This window comes from Colobus angolensis, unplaced genomic scaffold (genome assembly GCF_000951035.1).
Source record: "Colobus angolensis palliatus isolate OR3802 unplaced genomic scaffold, Cang.pa_1.0 Scaffold37, whole genome shotgun sequence".
Classification (NCBI taxonomy): Eukaryota; Metazoa; Chordata; class Mammalia; order Primates; family Cercopithecidae; genus Colobus; species Colobus angolensis.
The window spans coordinates 6,998,566-7,013,410 of NW_012117043.1; the positions used below are offsets into that span (position 1 = coordinate 6,998,566).

Sequence of the window (14,845 nt, forward strand, 5' to 3'; positions counted from 1 at the left end):
AGGATGATTGTTAAGTCTGGAACAAAAGCTGTCTCTTACCATGTGACCAGCTTTCAGAATCCAGTAGAAAGCCAGGTTCTTGTAGGACTTAACAAAAGCAGATGTTTCCAAAGATTTAGGGTCACTGTACAGGGCCTTCCACTTCAGCTGACTGAATTTAGGCAGTTCTGGCCACTTCAGTTTCCGCAGCCAGGCCTCCTGACCTGGTGAGGACAAAGAGAAAGGCCTGGCATTAATAGCTGGGTAGAGTAGGAAAAAAGTCTAGGTCCTAAAAGTTCGTGCTTCCCAAACTGCAGTATGCATGAAACTCACTCAGGATCTTGTTAAAATGCAAATTCTGATTCAGAAGATCAGGGTAGGGCCTGAGCATCTGCATTTCTGACTCCCAGTGAAACCTAGGCTGCTGGGAGAAACCTAACAGCTGCAAAGCCTGACTGTTTTTGCCTCTGTATCTCTCACTGCCATCTGCTCTTTAGGAAGGGAACTGGGGACCTCTGGAGGCAGACAGGCCCGTGAGGAGGACTGAGAGATGTCAGGAATGAGACGGTGATAAGGATCACCTGGGCTGTTCATGGAGCAATGCAGCAGCTTTCCAAATTGTCCTTGGTGTCCCTTGCTTACCAGTCACAAAAATATTCAATCCTTCTGGTTTGACGAGGCGCATCACATCCGTCAGACCTTGTGCCTCAATTAGCCTGCCAGGTCAGAGAACCTGTCTCTGAGCCTCCACCAGGCCCTATTTAATTTGGAAGTGAGCAAATTAAATAGGTGGTAGGTGACAGGGCAGTAGTCGGGATTCCACAAAGACCATTTCCCCTGGGTCTTCAGGGTTACGGTCATTAGGGTTTAGTTTTAATTCACTCTGCAGTGGTCAACATCGACTGTGATGTCGCACAAAAATGAGGCCCTCCCTTAATTAAACAGTGCACTTGCCCAATAACCAGGAAAATGTCTAAGTTTTGTGGTAGAGACAGGTGCTGTTCTTTAATCATACCTAAGGGCCCCCAAACCCGGATAGGCCCAGGCTTCTGTGGGGTCACAGCCACATGCAGCTCCCCACTCTTTGAATAATCAAGATCAGGAGCAGAAGAATGTAATGGGAAATGGCCTACCTCCTGGCATGTCAACATCATCCACCCCAAGACTGACATGTCCAGGGCCAGTTCCCTTCCAGTTGAACCCATAAAACTGCCTCTATGTGCCCCTCAGAGTCAATTCCTACCCATGGTATCTACGATGAGATCAAGCTGTCCATTATACACGGTCACGTTGATCCCTGCCTCCAGCAGCTTGTCCACAATGCTAATGGCTGGCTTCATGAAGTCCTCCTCCATGTTCACAAAGACGTTGGTAGCCTGGCCTGCACACGGGGAAGGAGAAAGAGGGAGTAGCTTGGAATCTGCCAAAACAGGAGATACCTTTCAGCCCAGAGCATCTTGGGCTCCAGCACCAAAACTGACTGAACGCACAGATGCTTCACAAACAGGGATGAACCAGCCCAGAAATTTGTGCCGACTGGTCAGGTGTAAGGCACACAAATAGCTCATGTGGTCCATTCTCTTGAGAGCTTGAGAGGATAGCAGGCGCCATTTTTAATGAGGAATTAATACCTGGAATAGGCTACTGTCCAAGGAAACAGAGAGGGAGAGACCTAGGAAATACTCATTAGGCTGGTACACTCAGGGAATAAACTATGCTTTGGGCCAATGTCAGTTTTCCTGTTTTTTCGGGTAACATCAGGGCCAAGTTTCAAGTCCTGAACAAGTGGGCCTACCTTATAATAAACCAGATCAAACCTAAACCAATTCAGAGCTGGCCCTCAGGAAAGCCAAATGAATAACAAGACCCAGGCAAGACAGGAGCTAGTGAGCACGGCACTCTCGCTGGCTCCTGCCCATCAGCATTATCAAAACACTGAATGACAGCAATAACAGTGGCAGCCACCATTATTTGCTACTCACTGCCAAGGAGGCATTTGACAAGCAACATACCATTTTCTTCTTCATTACCCTAGGACATAAGAAGTCTTTTTTTTTTTAAATTTAATATTTATTTATTTATTTAAGACAAGAGTCTCACCCTGTCACCCAGGCTGGAGTGCAGGGGCACAATCTCAGCTCACTGCAGCCTCTACCTCCCAGGTTTAAGCGATCCTCCCATCTCAGCCTCCCAAGTAGCTGAGACTACAGGTGCATACCACCACACCCAACTCTTTTTTTGTTTTTTAGACAGTTTCACTCTTGTTGCCCAGGCTGGAGTGCAATGTCACAATCTTGGCTCACCGCAATCTCTGCCTCTCAGATTCAAGTGATTCTCCTGCCTCAGCCTCCCAAGTAGCTGGGATTACAGGCGTCTGCCACCCTACCCAGCTACTTTTGTATTTTTAGTAGAGCCGGGGTTTCTCCATGTTGATCAGGCTGGTCTCGAACTCCCGACCTCAGGTGATCCACCCGCCCGACCTCCCAAAATGCTGGGATTACAGGTGTGAGCCACCACACCCGGCCACACCCAGCTCTTTTTATTTGAGCTAATTTTTCTTCATTTCTAAAATTCTCTCAGCAGTCAGGAGTCATGAAAAAACCAGGGATAGAATGAGCCCTCTGGTGACTGCAGGTTGGGAGAGGAGGACCCATGTCCCCTGAGAAAGCTCCCAGCAGCAGCCACAGGACCACTGACCCCGTATCCTTGGGGTATCTTGAACACACATGAAACAAAACCCTCTTTAGCTCGGAGTGTTTTCCCTTCAGAAATCTGAGATCTCTGCTTGCTCAAGGCCTCCCTACAGGAATAAAGTAGGAACTTATCCAAGATTTCTACCTGGCCCTGGTCTCTAAGGATTTCATTATTTCCTCACCACAGTCTTGAGACCAGAATGCAGTAATGCCCAGCCACATCTAGCGTCAGGATGCCTGGGGAGGTCAGCAAGAGAGAGCTGGTCAAAATCTGCCCAAGCACTTGGGCTGTCTGACATCCTGCAAGGACCTTTGGCACAAAATCTCATCTGCAACCAACTGTGGCCTTGGATGTAGCTTTTTTATCTTAATTTTTTATTATGAAAAATTTCAAATGGATACAGAAGAGTAGTGTGCAACGCTCCAATGTACCCATACCAGGCTTCAATAATTGTTAACTCACAGCCAATTACGCATTATTTCCCTCCCCACTCAGCTCCCTGCCAACCCCTTATTTTGAACCAATTTTGACAAATTTTTTTTTCCCTTTTTTAAGAAACAGGGTTTCCCTCTATTGCCCAGGCTGGAGTGCTCTGGCACAATCATAGCTCACTGTAGCCTCAAACTCCTGGGTTCAAGCAAGTAGTTAGGACTATATGCCACATGCCACCATGCCTAGCTAATTTTTCTTTTTTCTTTTTTTTTTTTTTGAGACGGAGCCTCGCTCTGTCGCCCAGGCTGGAGTGCAGTGGTGTGATCTCGGCTCACTGCAACCTCCGCCTCCCGGGTTCAAGCGATTCTCCTGCCTCAGCCTCCCGAGTAGCTGGGACTACAGGCACACGCCACCATGCCCAGCTAATTTTTGTATTTTTAGTAGAGACAGGGTTTTGCCATGTTGGCCAGGATGGTCTCAATCTCTTGACCTCGTGATCCGCCCGCCCGCCTCAGCCTCCCAAAGTGCTGGCATTACAGGTGTGAGCCACTGCACCTGGCCATGAGGACATCTTTATCAAGCCACTGGGGATGCTGCACAGTGAGAGGGAGAGTTTTAGATTCAGCTGGAAAAGGGAAAGTGTCACCTTGATTCACCCCCAGTGGGAGGAATAAAGTCAGAAACACATTGAAAGTGGAGAGGCTTTAGTATTAGGTTGGTGCAAAAGTAACTGCGGTTTTTGCCATTAAAAGTAATGGCAAAATTTCTAAATTTCAATGGTACTCCAGCCTGGGCAACAGAGTGAAACCCTATCTCTTAAAAAAAAAAAAAAAAAGGGAAAAAATAGATTTGTCAAAATTGGTTCAAAATAAGGGGTTGGTAAGGAGCTGGGTGGGAAGGGAAATAATGCCTCATTGGTTGTGAGTTAATAGTTTTTGAAACCTGTCAAAAACCGCGGTTACTTTTGCACCAACCCAATAGTATTGATTGTACACTCTATAGACTTGGGGGCCATTGGGATTCTCCAGAATGACCAAAGAGAATCACCTAGGAAGTGGAACCTAGGGTATCCTGTAGCCTTTATACACTTCTTGGTTGGCTGAAAGACGACTAGATTCAGCCTTGAATTGATGTTGTAATTTGGTGTATGGAAGCTGGTTTCTAAACTTTAAAAACATCATGTTATGTGACAGAAGCCAGTGCAAAAGACTATTGTGTGATTGTATTTATATAAAATGTTCAGAAGAGGCAAATTTAGAGAGACAGAAGGCAGATGAGTGGTGGCCTGGGGCTGGGAGTGGGAATGAGAACTGTCTGCAAGCAGACACGTGGGAGCTCTTTGGGGTGACGGAAATGCTCCAAAACTGGATTATAGCAATGACTGCACAACTCTGGGAATATACTGAAAACCACTTACAATGAGTTAATTTTATGGCATGCAAATTATATGTTTATAAAGTTTTTTTTATAAACAGGTTTCTTTTTGCATGGAGGCTGAGGCAGGGACTAATAACTTCAAGGTTCACTCACCTAGGTGGCTCTGTGTGAATTCTAGACCCGACTCCACTGTAGACGTGGGACTGCTTTTAGTTAAGATGTTATAGAAGTTCACCCCGTCTGTGTTCTGAAATATAAAGTTTATTTGGCTGTTTGTTTTGTTTTCCTGTCATCAAAGCTGCCAAACAGAAAGGCACATGGCTCTTTATCTTATCCAAGGACAGCTTTAATTTTGTAAATTTGCTTGGATCAGAAAGAAATACAGCTTTGGCTGGGCCCGGTGGCTCACACCTGTAATCCCAGCACTTCGGGAGGCTGAGGTGGGTGGATCACTTGAGCCCAGGAGATCGAGACCAGCCTGGTCAACATGGTGAAACCCCTCTCTACTGAAAACACAAAAATCAGCCGGGCGTGGTGGTGCTCAGCTGTAGTCCCAACTACTCTGCAGGCTGAGGCATGAGAATCAGTTGAACCCAGGAGGCAGAGGTTGCAGTGAGCCGAGATCGGGCCACTGCACTACAGTGTAGATTAGATGACAGAACCAGACTTGGTCTCAAAAAAAAAAAAAAAGAAGGAAAGAAAGAGGCCGGGCGGAGTGGCTCTCGCCTGTAATCCTAGCACTTTGGGAGGCTGAGGTGGGTGGATCACCTGAGGTCAGCAGTTCAAGACCAGCCTGGGCAACATAGTGAAACCCTGTCTCTATTAAAAATACAAAAATTAGCTGGGTGCAGTGGCACGTGCCTGTTATCTCAGCAACTCGGGAGGCTGAGGCAGGAGAATCGCTTGAACCCAGGAGGCAGAGGTTGCAGTGAGGCGAGACTGTGCCATTGCACTCCAGCCTGGGTGACAGAGCAAGACTCTGTCTCAAAAAAAAAAAAAAAAAAAAAAAGGAAAAAATAAAAAATAAAAGAAAGAAAGAAATGCAGCTCTGAAGTTTCAGAAACCAGCTGTGTCAGCCCACTCTCCCTGGAGTGGTAAGCATCTCATATGAGCAGTGATCAGGCCCCACAGGGAAAAAACCAAGGCCCTAGGTGTTAATTTATAAGGAGAACAGAGCTGCAGAGGGGCCTACATTCCCAGTCCTTAGCCAGCGCATTCTTTCCTTCTGGTTCTCTGGAGTCAGAATGTTGCTTGGCAAGGGTCCTAATAAGGGAATGTGTTGTCTCCACACACCTCTGCAGGACAGTCTTTTTTTTTTTTTTTTTTTTTTTTAATAGAATCCATACAGTTAGTCAAGGACAAGCAAGTCTTGCAGGCCTGAGTGGCTTTCTGACTCTGTAAGGAGCCACTACATCACTGCTCAGACCCAAGAGATGTATTATCTAGCATGCAATCATTTGCAGATATGTGGGGAGGCTCAGGATAGACCCCAAGTTTGACAACACCAACAACGTACCCTGTACCCACCAGAAAAAGCCAGGCAGGCTGGCCTCTGAGTTTGTCCCCTTTTTACCTTTTCAATGATCATTTCTGCTTTCCCCCACAGCTCTGTAGCCTCTCTGTAGAGCCCCTTATTTACGGCATTCAGGACTTGCTCTGCAATCTCGGACACCTCTGCCAGACCTTTGTCTTCCAGAAGAGACTGGAATGCAAACCAAGAGCAAAAAGACCCACTTTACTTGGGAACATCAATCTGGTGCTGCTGCAGTTAGGGAGGGGTAGGAGAAAGAGGGGAAGGAAGGAGAACAGAAGCTCACATATCAAAGTGTATTGTTACCAGCCACATGTTTATTGGAGGAAATACAGCAAATTGTCATCTGAACCTAAGAAGGTATTCACAGTGATCTTTCAACGTTTCTGCATATTTGAAAATTTTTGTAATAAAAATTTAGGGAATTGGAAAAATGTGTTTCTTATATCTGGAAAAAAGTGATGTGTGCTGATTTTCTTTCAATTTGTCCCTGAGGCGAGCTCTTGCTTTGGGTCTCCAACTCTATACGGATGAGTAGTCCCTAAAGAGCAGTGTCATCCACATATGCAAACTCATCCAGCATCTCTTTTCCTGGGGTCACAGCCGGAAGAGATCGGCTGGGTTGTTTACCCGCAGGGCGCAGATGTATATCTACTTACCATGCTGTACAGGTAAGGTCCCCAGGAGAGCACCGAATCTAAAGGAAACCACAAATGTACAAATCAAGTATATCATACCTCTGTCTTTCCAAAGACAAACCTAACTGTCTTCTCTCCAAAGAAGAAAGAGGCAGAAGCAAGAAACCCGGTAGCTTTGGATTGGAAGGCTCCTCAAATCACCTGTAGCCATGCAGGAGGCGGGCTGATGACACAGTGGCTGGAAGGTGGGATGAGGGTGTGGGGGCCTGTCTGTTGACTCTTAAGACTAATGGCACATTAATTTGGCCTGATACTGGCCCAGCAACTGGGTCATTGCCGGTGACAGCATCCCCACAGGCAGGCTGTAGGTATGCAGGTGGAGGCTCTTATCTGTGGACCTCTAGGCCTTTTGATAGCTTAAAATATTTCTCCACCCTCACATTTCTGCTCTGCATCTTATTTGCTCCTCCAGTTTGGAGATATTAGTTTCTGCCAAGGAGCTAAATACGGAAGATGACTAATGAGTTTGCAACAATGCAAGTGGCTATATTGCCAGTTGGCTCACTCCCATCCCACAAACATATTGAGAATTTACTAAGGGTCTGGAGGCAGCAAAAGCTTAAGATATAACTGTGAGTAACATAATGCCTGTCCTCAAAGAGAACAGTAGTTGACCTTGGTTTAGACAAGCTCACAACTATTAAATACTGTATCACTAGGTAAGACAAGTGCTATTGAAAGACATGCCAACAAAGAATCAAGGACCTCAACTTACAAAGCACATTTGAGTATGTCTCTCCTTAGCTTAAAAGTCTTCAGTGGCTCCTTAAGGCAAAGTGTCTCAAAGTAGGTTTCAAGTAGTCTTAGTTCAGCAGGAACTAAGTCCATGTTGCCCAGTCTGGTCTCGAACTTTTGGGTTCAAGCAATCTGCCTGCTTTGGTGTCCCAAAGTGCTGGGATTACAGGTGTGAACCACCACGCCTGGCCTGGACTGGTATTCTTTGAGAGTACACTGTGAGAAATGCAGGCACACCAGGACTTCTGTGGCCTAGCTATTAATCACTTCCTGGGCTTAACCTTCAAACTTGTGCCTTAGTTTCTTGAAACAGGTTTGGTTGCAGTTCTCCAATGCATTCCACTTCCTGTTTGATCTGGGCCAGAGATTGGTAAACTTTCTGTAAAAGGACAGATAGTAAATAATGTTGGCCCTGTAGGCCAGCCTATCTCGGTTGCAACTACTCAACTGTGTTCTTACAGTCTCCAAACAGCCACAGACAGTAAATGAACTTTTACCGGCCAGGTGCGGTGGCTCATGCCTGTAATCCCAGCACTTTGGGAGGCCGAGGCAGGCAGATCACCTGAGGTCAGGAGTTGGAGACCAGCCTGGCCAACATGGTGAAACCCCCCGCCTCTACTAAAAATTCAAAATTAGCTGGATGTAGTGGCGGGAACCTGTAATCCCTGCTACTCAGGAGTCTGAGACAGGAGAATCGCTTAAACCTGGGAGGTGGAGGTTGCAGTGAGCTGAGAACGCACCATTGCACTCCAGCCTGGGCTACAAGAGCAAAAGTCCGTCTCAAAACAAACAAACAAACTGATTTACCAGAGCAGGCGGCAGGGCAGACTTGACTCATGGGCCCTTGTTTACCAACCTTTGAAGTAGGCCTGCATTGTTCAATACAACTTTCTGCAGTAATGGAAGTGTTCCATATCTGTGCAGTCCACAATGCTAGCCAATAGCCACATGTGTCTATGGAGCACTTGGGTGTGGAGAGTGCCACCGAAAAACTGAAATTGTATTTAAAAATTATAATTAAATTTATATAGTCACATGTGGCAAGTGGTTACCATACTGACATGGTCACATGGGCTTAGTGACCGTGCAGATCAAGACCTTCTTGAAGATCAGGAGCATATCTATGTGTCTTTGCCTAGCACCTAGAACAGTATCTACTACTTAGCAAGCAATTAACAGTTGTTCATGGAAATTAACAATACTTCTCCCTCAAAAACCAATGTTTCTGGTATAGAGGGGTAATACTTAAAGTGGATCTGGAGGGATGGATTACAATCCAGACAAACAGATTCATAAGGTAAAGTGGGTCACGACAAGGAAGAAAAGGTAGATTCCAAACAGGAGGAAAAACACTTGCAAAGCCAGGAAGCAAAGCTTACTGATCTTGGAGAGACAGTGTAGCAAGGTGGTTAGGTTGCTTGGATTCCAGTACCTGCTGCCTGGATTTGAATCCCAATTTTACCATTTAGCTGGGTGACTCTAAGAAAGTTGCTTAACCTCTCTTGAGTCTCAGTTTCATCATTTACAAAATTAGGATAACAATAGCATCCATCCCATGGAATTGTTGTAAGGATTACATGAAGTTAGCACATGCAAAGTACTTAGTGCTATTGTGAAACCGAGAAGACCCCATGAGGAAGTGAGAGGGCCAGCATCGTAATTTTGAGTCATAAACAACTCTTATCTGTGTTCCCAATGAGGATGCTCAGTTATGAAACAGCACACCTCTGGGTTGCCAAGACCCGATGGAGACTTTGTCTCCATCAACTTGAACAAAAGAGCAGTATCTAACAAGAAACTCTCATGTTTCTGACCTAGGCTTTTGCAGTTTTATGATGTCCTACGAGATCCATCCCGGAAGGAAAAACAGATAAACAAATAGCAGCCCTCGTCTTCACGCTGACTCAGTTTTATGCTACTTCAGTCCTACCCTGCAGATGGCAAACATGAGGGCAAGAAACAACCATTCCAAGTTGTAATGGTTATTGGGAACATGGCTCTGTAACAAGTGAATCCCTACCTTTTAGGGGGAAATATTACCTTTTATAAATGATTATTTTTAAAAAACCGAGCCATAATCACAAATCACAAGTGTACCTTCAGAAGAGTTTTGATGAATGCATATGCCCGTGTAACCACCCCCTGCAATCAAGATATAGTTCCTTCATGTCCCTTTCATGCTTATTTCCCACCCTTGCCCCTAGGCAGCCTCTCTTCTGATTTCTAACTCCATAGTTTGGTTTTGCCTGGGGAAAATCACGTTTTGTTAGGTTAGAACAATGGTTCTCAATCAGTGATGGTTTTGTTCCCCAGGGAGACATTTCTGGTTGTCACACTGAGGTGGTGCTACTAGCATCTCTTGAGTAGAGGCCAAGGATGCTGCTGGTAATATCCTACAATGCACAGGACAGCCTCCCACAAAAAGAACTATATGACCCACAATGTCAATAGTACTGAGAAATCCTGTGTTAGAGTGAACGCCACCAGGATGATTGTTTCAGATGTCTGGAACCACACCCTGGGTGTCTGCAACATAAACAACTCTTATTTATGCTCGCAACACAGATGCTTAATTACGAAACTGCACACCTCTGAGTTACAAGACCAGACGATAACCTTGTCTTGCCATCAATATGCGTAACAGATGGAAATTTCACCCCAAACGCTTATGTCAGCATCAGGGAAGTAGAGGGGGCAGGATGACAAAACAGATTTGCCTTTGTATTGAGCCGCACAGACCTGGATTTGAATCCTGACTAGGCCACTCATCCTGTGTTGCAGAGAGCGTATTTCATGACCTCTCTGAGTCTTCAGAATGCCTCCAATCGTAAAATTTGATCCTTTTGTTGTGATAATTAAATTAAGAAAACTCAGTTCAGCCCTTAGTGGTCCATGGTAGGTACTCTGTCCCTATATTTCTTGGATGCAGCAAACACTTTCTCTAAGAGCCCAGAACGTTCTGCCGCTTAGCTCTTTGATCTGGACAACACAGCCCAAAGTCCCAGGAAAGGATGGGCAAAGGGGAGTGAAGAAATGCCTGAAAATGCCAGACTTACCAACAGGGGAGATCCAGGAATCGCCCAAGGCAACCCCGGCAAAGTTGCACTTGATGGTCCCTTGCTGAACGGCCTGAAAGAGGAAACAAGAAACGCCCTCAGGCCAGGTGCAGTGGCTCACGTAGTAATCCCAACAGTTTGGGAAGCTGAGGCAGGAGGATCGCTTGAGCCTAGGAGTTCAAGACCAACCTAGGCAACGTAGTGAGACCCTATCTCCACAAAAAGTTAAAAAACTAGCGGGGCATGGTGGTATGCGCCTTATAGTCCCAGACACTCAGGATGCTGAGGTTAGAGGATCACTTGACCCCAGGAGGTCGAGGCTAGCATGGCCAACATGGCAAAACCCCATCTCTACAAAAAATACAAAAATTAGCCAGGCACGGTGGTGCTCGCCTTTAGTCCCAGGTTACTCAGAAGGCTGAGGCAGGAGGATCGCTTGAGCCCAGGAGGCAGAGGCTGTGGTAAGCCATGATCATGCCATTGTACTCCAGCCTCCAGTCTGGGTAATAGAGCAAGATCCTGTCTCAAAAAAAAAAAAAAGTCTGAATATTTGAGATGAAAATTTACAGAAATAGAAAGCTGAGAACTACTGATGGAGGAAAGCAGGCTGAAACCAGTATGTATAATATGATTTCATTTAGCTAAACAATTCTATATAAATGTGCACAAGAATATTTAGAAAGCTATATACCCAGGTACTAACTATAGTGATCTCCATCAAGTGGGAAGGTGAAGTTTTCATTTTTAATTTATGCTTGCTGTAGTTTCTAATATTCTGTAAAGTACATATGCTGCTTCCGTAAGTTTTTTTAATTAGTAAATCTTTAAAAAATCCCTTATTTAAGTTCACTGATACTCAAACATAGGAGATAGAAGAAAATGTGAAAGTCTTTTATTTTTCCTCATTTGTGCCCTCACACTCACCAACTGACTGCAGTTAAGCGTGTCATGTATCCTTTTGCCCTTTTGTTTGCCATCACAACGTGCAAATCTATCTCCACATATGGAAGTGTTTTTGACTTACAAACAAGTTTATCTCATATTGTCCCACAATTAAATACCCAAAGGACAACTTTCCATACTCAGTACATATAGCTCTCTGTATTCTTTCTTTTTTCTTTCTTGTAGAGACAGGGGCCTCACTCTGTTGTCCAGGTTGGTCTCTAACTCCTAATCTCAAGCAATCCTCCCACCTCAGCCTCCCAAAGTGCTGAGATCCATCCTTTTTTTTGTTTTGTTTTTTTGAGAAAGAGTCTCGCTCTGTCACCCAGACTAGAGTGCAGTGGTGCAGTCTCAGCTCACTTGCAACCTCTGCCCACTAGGTTCAAGCAGTTCTCCTGCCTCAGCCTCCCTAGTAGCTGGGATTACAGGCATGCACTACCACGCCCGAGTAATTTTTGTATTTTTAGTAGAGACGGGGTTTCATCATGTTGGCTTGGCTGGCCTCCAACTCCTGACCTCGAGCAATCCACCCACCTGGGCCTCCCAAAGTGCTGGGATTACAGGCATGAGCAGGATTACAGGCATGAGCCACCGCGCCCGCCTGGATCCATTCTTTACACTGGCTGCAAAGCATTTCATCTTGGAAAGGTGTACCTACTTTATTTAAGCAATCCTTTACTGACAGCCAACCAGCTGTTTTCAGTTTATGAACATTATAAACAATGGCATAATAAACATTCACCGACATACACGTATTTATAAGTATTCCCATAGGATAAAATTATTGGGTCAAATGACACATACATTTAAAAAACCGACAGACATTGTCAAACTGCCCTTTTAAGTTTAAATTAATTTGTATTCTCGTCAAAAGTGCACAAGAGCACTTATTTCTCTGACTTCTTACCAAAACTGGGTGTTATCAGTCTTTTAAATATTTACAAATCTCATGGACTTGGCTTACTAATAAAAGTTGAAGATTTTTCATATGTCTAAAGGCTGTTATATTTCTTTTATAAATTGCTTATCCACATTTGTCTTTGCCCATTTTTCTACTAGGACATTGTTTTTTTTGTGTGTTTTTTTTTTTCCTGAGACATGGTCTTGTTCTGTCACCCAGGCTGGAGCGCAGTACCATGATCACAGGTCACTGCAGCTTCAAATTCTTGAACTCAAGCAATCCTCCGACCTCATCCTCCCAAGTAGCTAGGATTACAGCCAGGAGCCACTGTGCCCAGTTGATTTTTTTTTTTTTTAGAAACAGGATCTTGCTACGTTGCCCAGGCTGGTCTGGAACTCCTGGTCACAAGCGGTTCTCCTGCTTGGGTTTCCCAAAGTGCTGGGATTATAGGCATGCGCCACTGCATTCTGTCCTAATTTTTATTTTTAAGTTCAGATTTTAATCTATCCAGAATTAATATTTTATACAAGGCAAGAATACAAGTTTTCTATTTTCCAAAGTGATAGACATTTGTCTCCATAACATTTATTGACATTCTATCCATGCCTCAATGATTTGAAATGTTATCTTATATTTATATGTGATCATATACATATAATACAAATATATGATACACACATACATGTGTGTGTGTTTCTGGATTCTGTATCCTGTTCAATTAATCTATTTGTCTGTTGCTATGTCAGTACCACATTCTTTTACTCATTCAAGCTTTATATCTTGTTCCAGATCTAGTAGGGCAATCTTCACTCTTCTTTTAAAAACTTTTCATGGTTATTACTACAGATTTAATCTTACTTACTCTGCATGTACATGGCCCTATTCAAAGTGTATTTAATATCATGTGTATATATAAAAGTAACATAATTGATTTTCTGTCCAAAACCATAACAACAAAGTTATTTTCCATTACCTTATAAAGCTCTAGACCAATGCCAGCTGCCATTTTTCCTCCATAGGACTCTGAGAAAATGTAGAATGGAACTGTCTAGTAAGAAAAGGAATTTACACAGAATTAACAACCTTGATTGCTTTTTGAATCACGCAAATTAATTTCAAATTTCTATTGCACGTAATGGCCAGAAAAAACAAATCTGCTTTGTCTTCCTCCCCCATCACTCCGATCTGATTATTGCATCTGACTAGAATGCCCACTCCAGGGTCATTCTTTCAAGTTAAATATCAACTTTAAAGATGACAGAAACAAAAATCCACAACCCAATCTTGGAAATAAAAAGGTTTTCTCAGAAATCAGCTAGGCATTAAACTCTGGAGGCAGTTCGGGTTTACGCTGATGGATGTAGAGTTGCTACTGCCAACCCTTTACTTAGCTGTTCCTGAGTCTTTGCTTACCTGGAATTCTTTGTGGCAATCGAAGAAGGTCTTCAGGAGAACCATCATGTCTGAAGCCACCATAGCTAGGTCCTTGGCATAGGCACCACTACCATTCACGTAACTGAACCCAGTGCCCACGGGATTATCCACAAATAGGAGACTGGCGGCCTGGAGCTATGTGCCACAGAGGAAAACGAAATGTTGCAATCAGTTGTTTGGTCACCCATTATCTTTGGATAATTTTCTAGCTCGGCAAAACCCACATACGTGAGGATACCAGTGTGGTGATGATATCCCTGTTGCCAAAAGAGATTTTTAAAAATAAGGGACAGGAGCATAGGAAAAAACCAAAACAAACAAAAAAACAAAACAAAGAAAGCCCCTCCCCACAACTCCCCCCCAAAAAAAGGGAGAGGCAAGAAGGAAAGATTAACACAAACGGGAATCAAAAATCTGGACTGATGCTTTTCACACAATACAATGTACTAAATGTAACAAACTAGTACAGAAAGAGGCATGCAGAGACAGTCTATGCACTAACTCGAAGAAGCCAGAGGACACTCAAAGTCTGGACACACATCAGTTTTCTTGGAAATGCATCCAATTTCCACATTGGCCTGGCTTCTCTGTACACTGCAAGAACAGAATTTATTCTAATACCTTTTCCAAAGAGGTTGAGAGTTATAAAGTTTACATATAAAAGATCCTGAATAATGACACAGTCCAGCCATGTGCCTTGCTGATGAGGAAATTAAAGCCCAAAAAGAGCCCAGAATGTGTCTAAGGTTACAAAATTGGACAGGCAGTGGCAGCATCAGGACTGGGACCACGGTCCTCACTCATATGGCCCTTTTAGTCCCAGAAGGCTTGGAGACAAGTTGGGATGGGGGCTGAAGGTAGGGGATGACTCTACAACCACTCCTGGAAGTGAGATTTCTGTTGGAACCAAGTACAGGAAAGGCCCAGGCCAGGAGGACAGCATGTACAAAGACCTTGAGGCAAGAGTAAGAAACCCTTAAGAAAGACAAGAAAGTGGGCCGGGCGCGGTGGCTCAAGCCTGTAATCCTAGCACTTTGGGAGGCCGAGACAGGCGGATCACGAGGTC

The 14,845-nt window shown here is 44.3% G+C and overlaps 1 protein-coding gene across 1 annotated transcript in view; it reads right to left on the minus strand.

Annotated features, from left to right (window-relative positions):
• SCPEP1 (serine carboxypeptidase 1) overlaps positions 1–14,845 on the minus strand; it is a 28,426-nt gene that overhangs the window by 3,905 nt on the left and 9,676 nt on the right. Inside the window, exons 4-11 of the mRNA XM_011953729.1 lie at positions 13,759–13,914; positions 13,319–13,393; positions 10,503–10,575; positions 6,673–6,710; positions 6,056–6,184; positions 4,636–4,729; positions 1,223–1,360; positions 40–203 (exon numbers count right to left, since the gene is read on the minus strand). Of these exons, the coding sequence (XP_011809119.1) occupies positions 40–203; positions 1,223–1,360; positions 4,636–4,729; positions 6,056–6,184; positions 6,673–6,710; positions 10,503–10,575; positions 13,319–13,393; positions 13,759–13,914 (867 nt within the window). The remainder of the gene's footprint in view (positions 1–39; positions 204–1,222; positions 1,361–4,635; positions 4,730–6,055; positions 6,185–6,672; positions 6,711–10,502; positions 10,576–13,318; positions 13,394–13,758; positions 13,915–14,845) is intronic.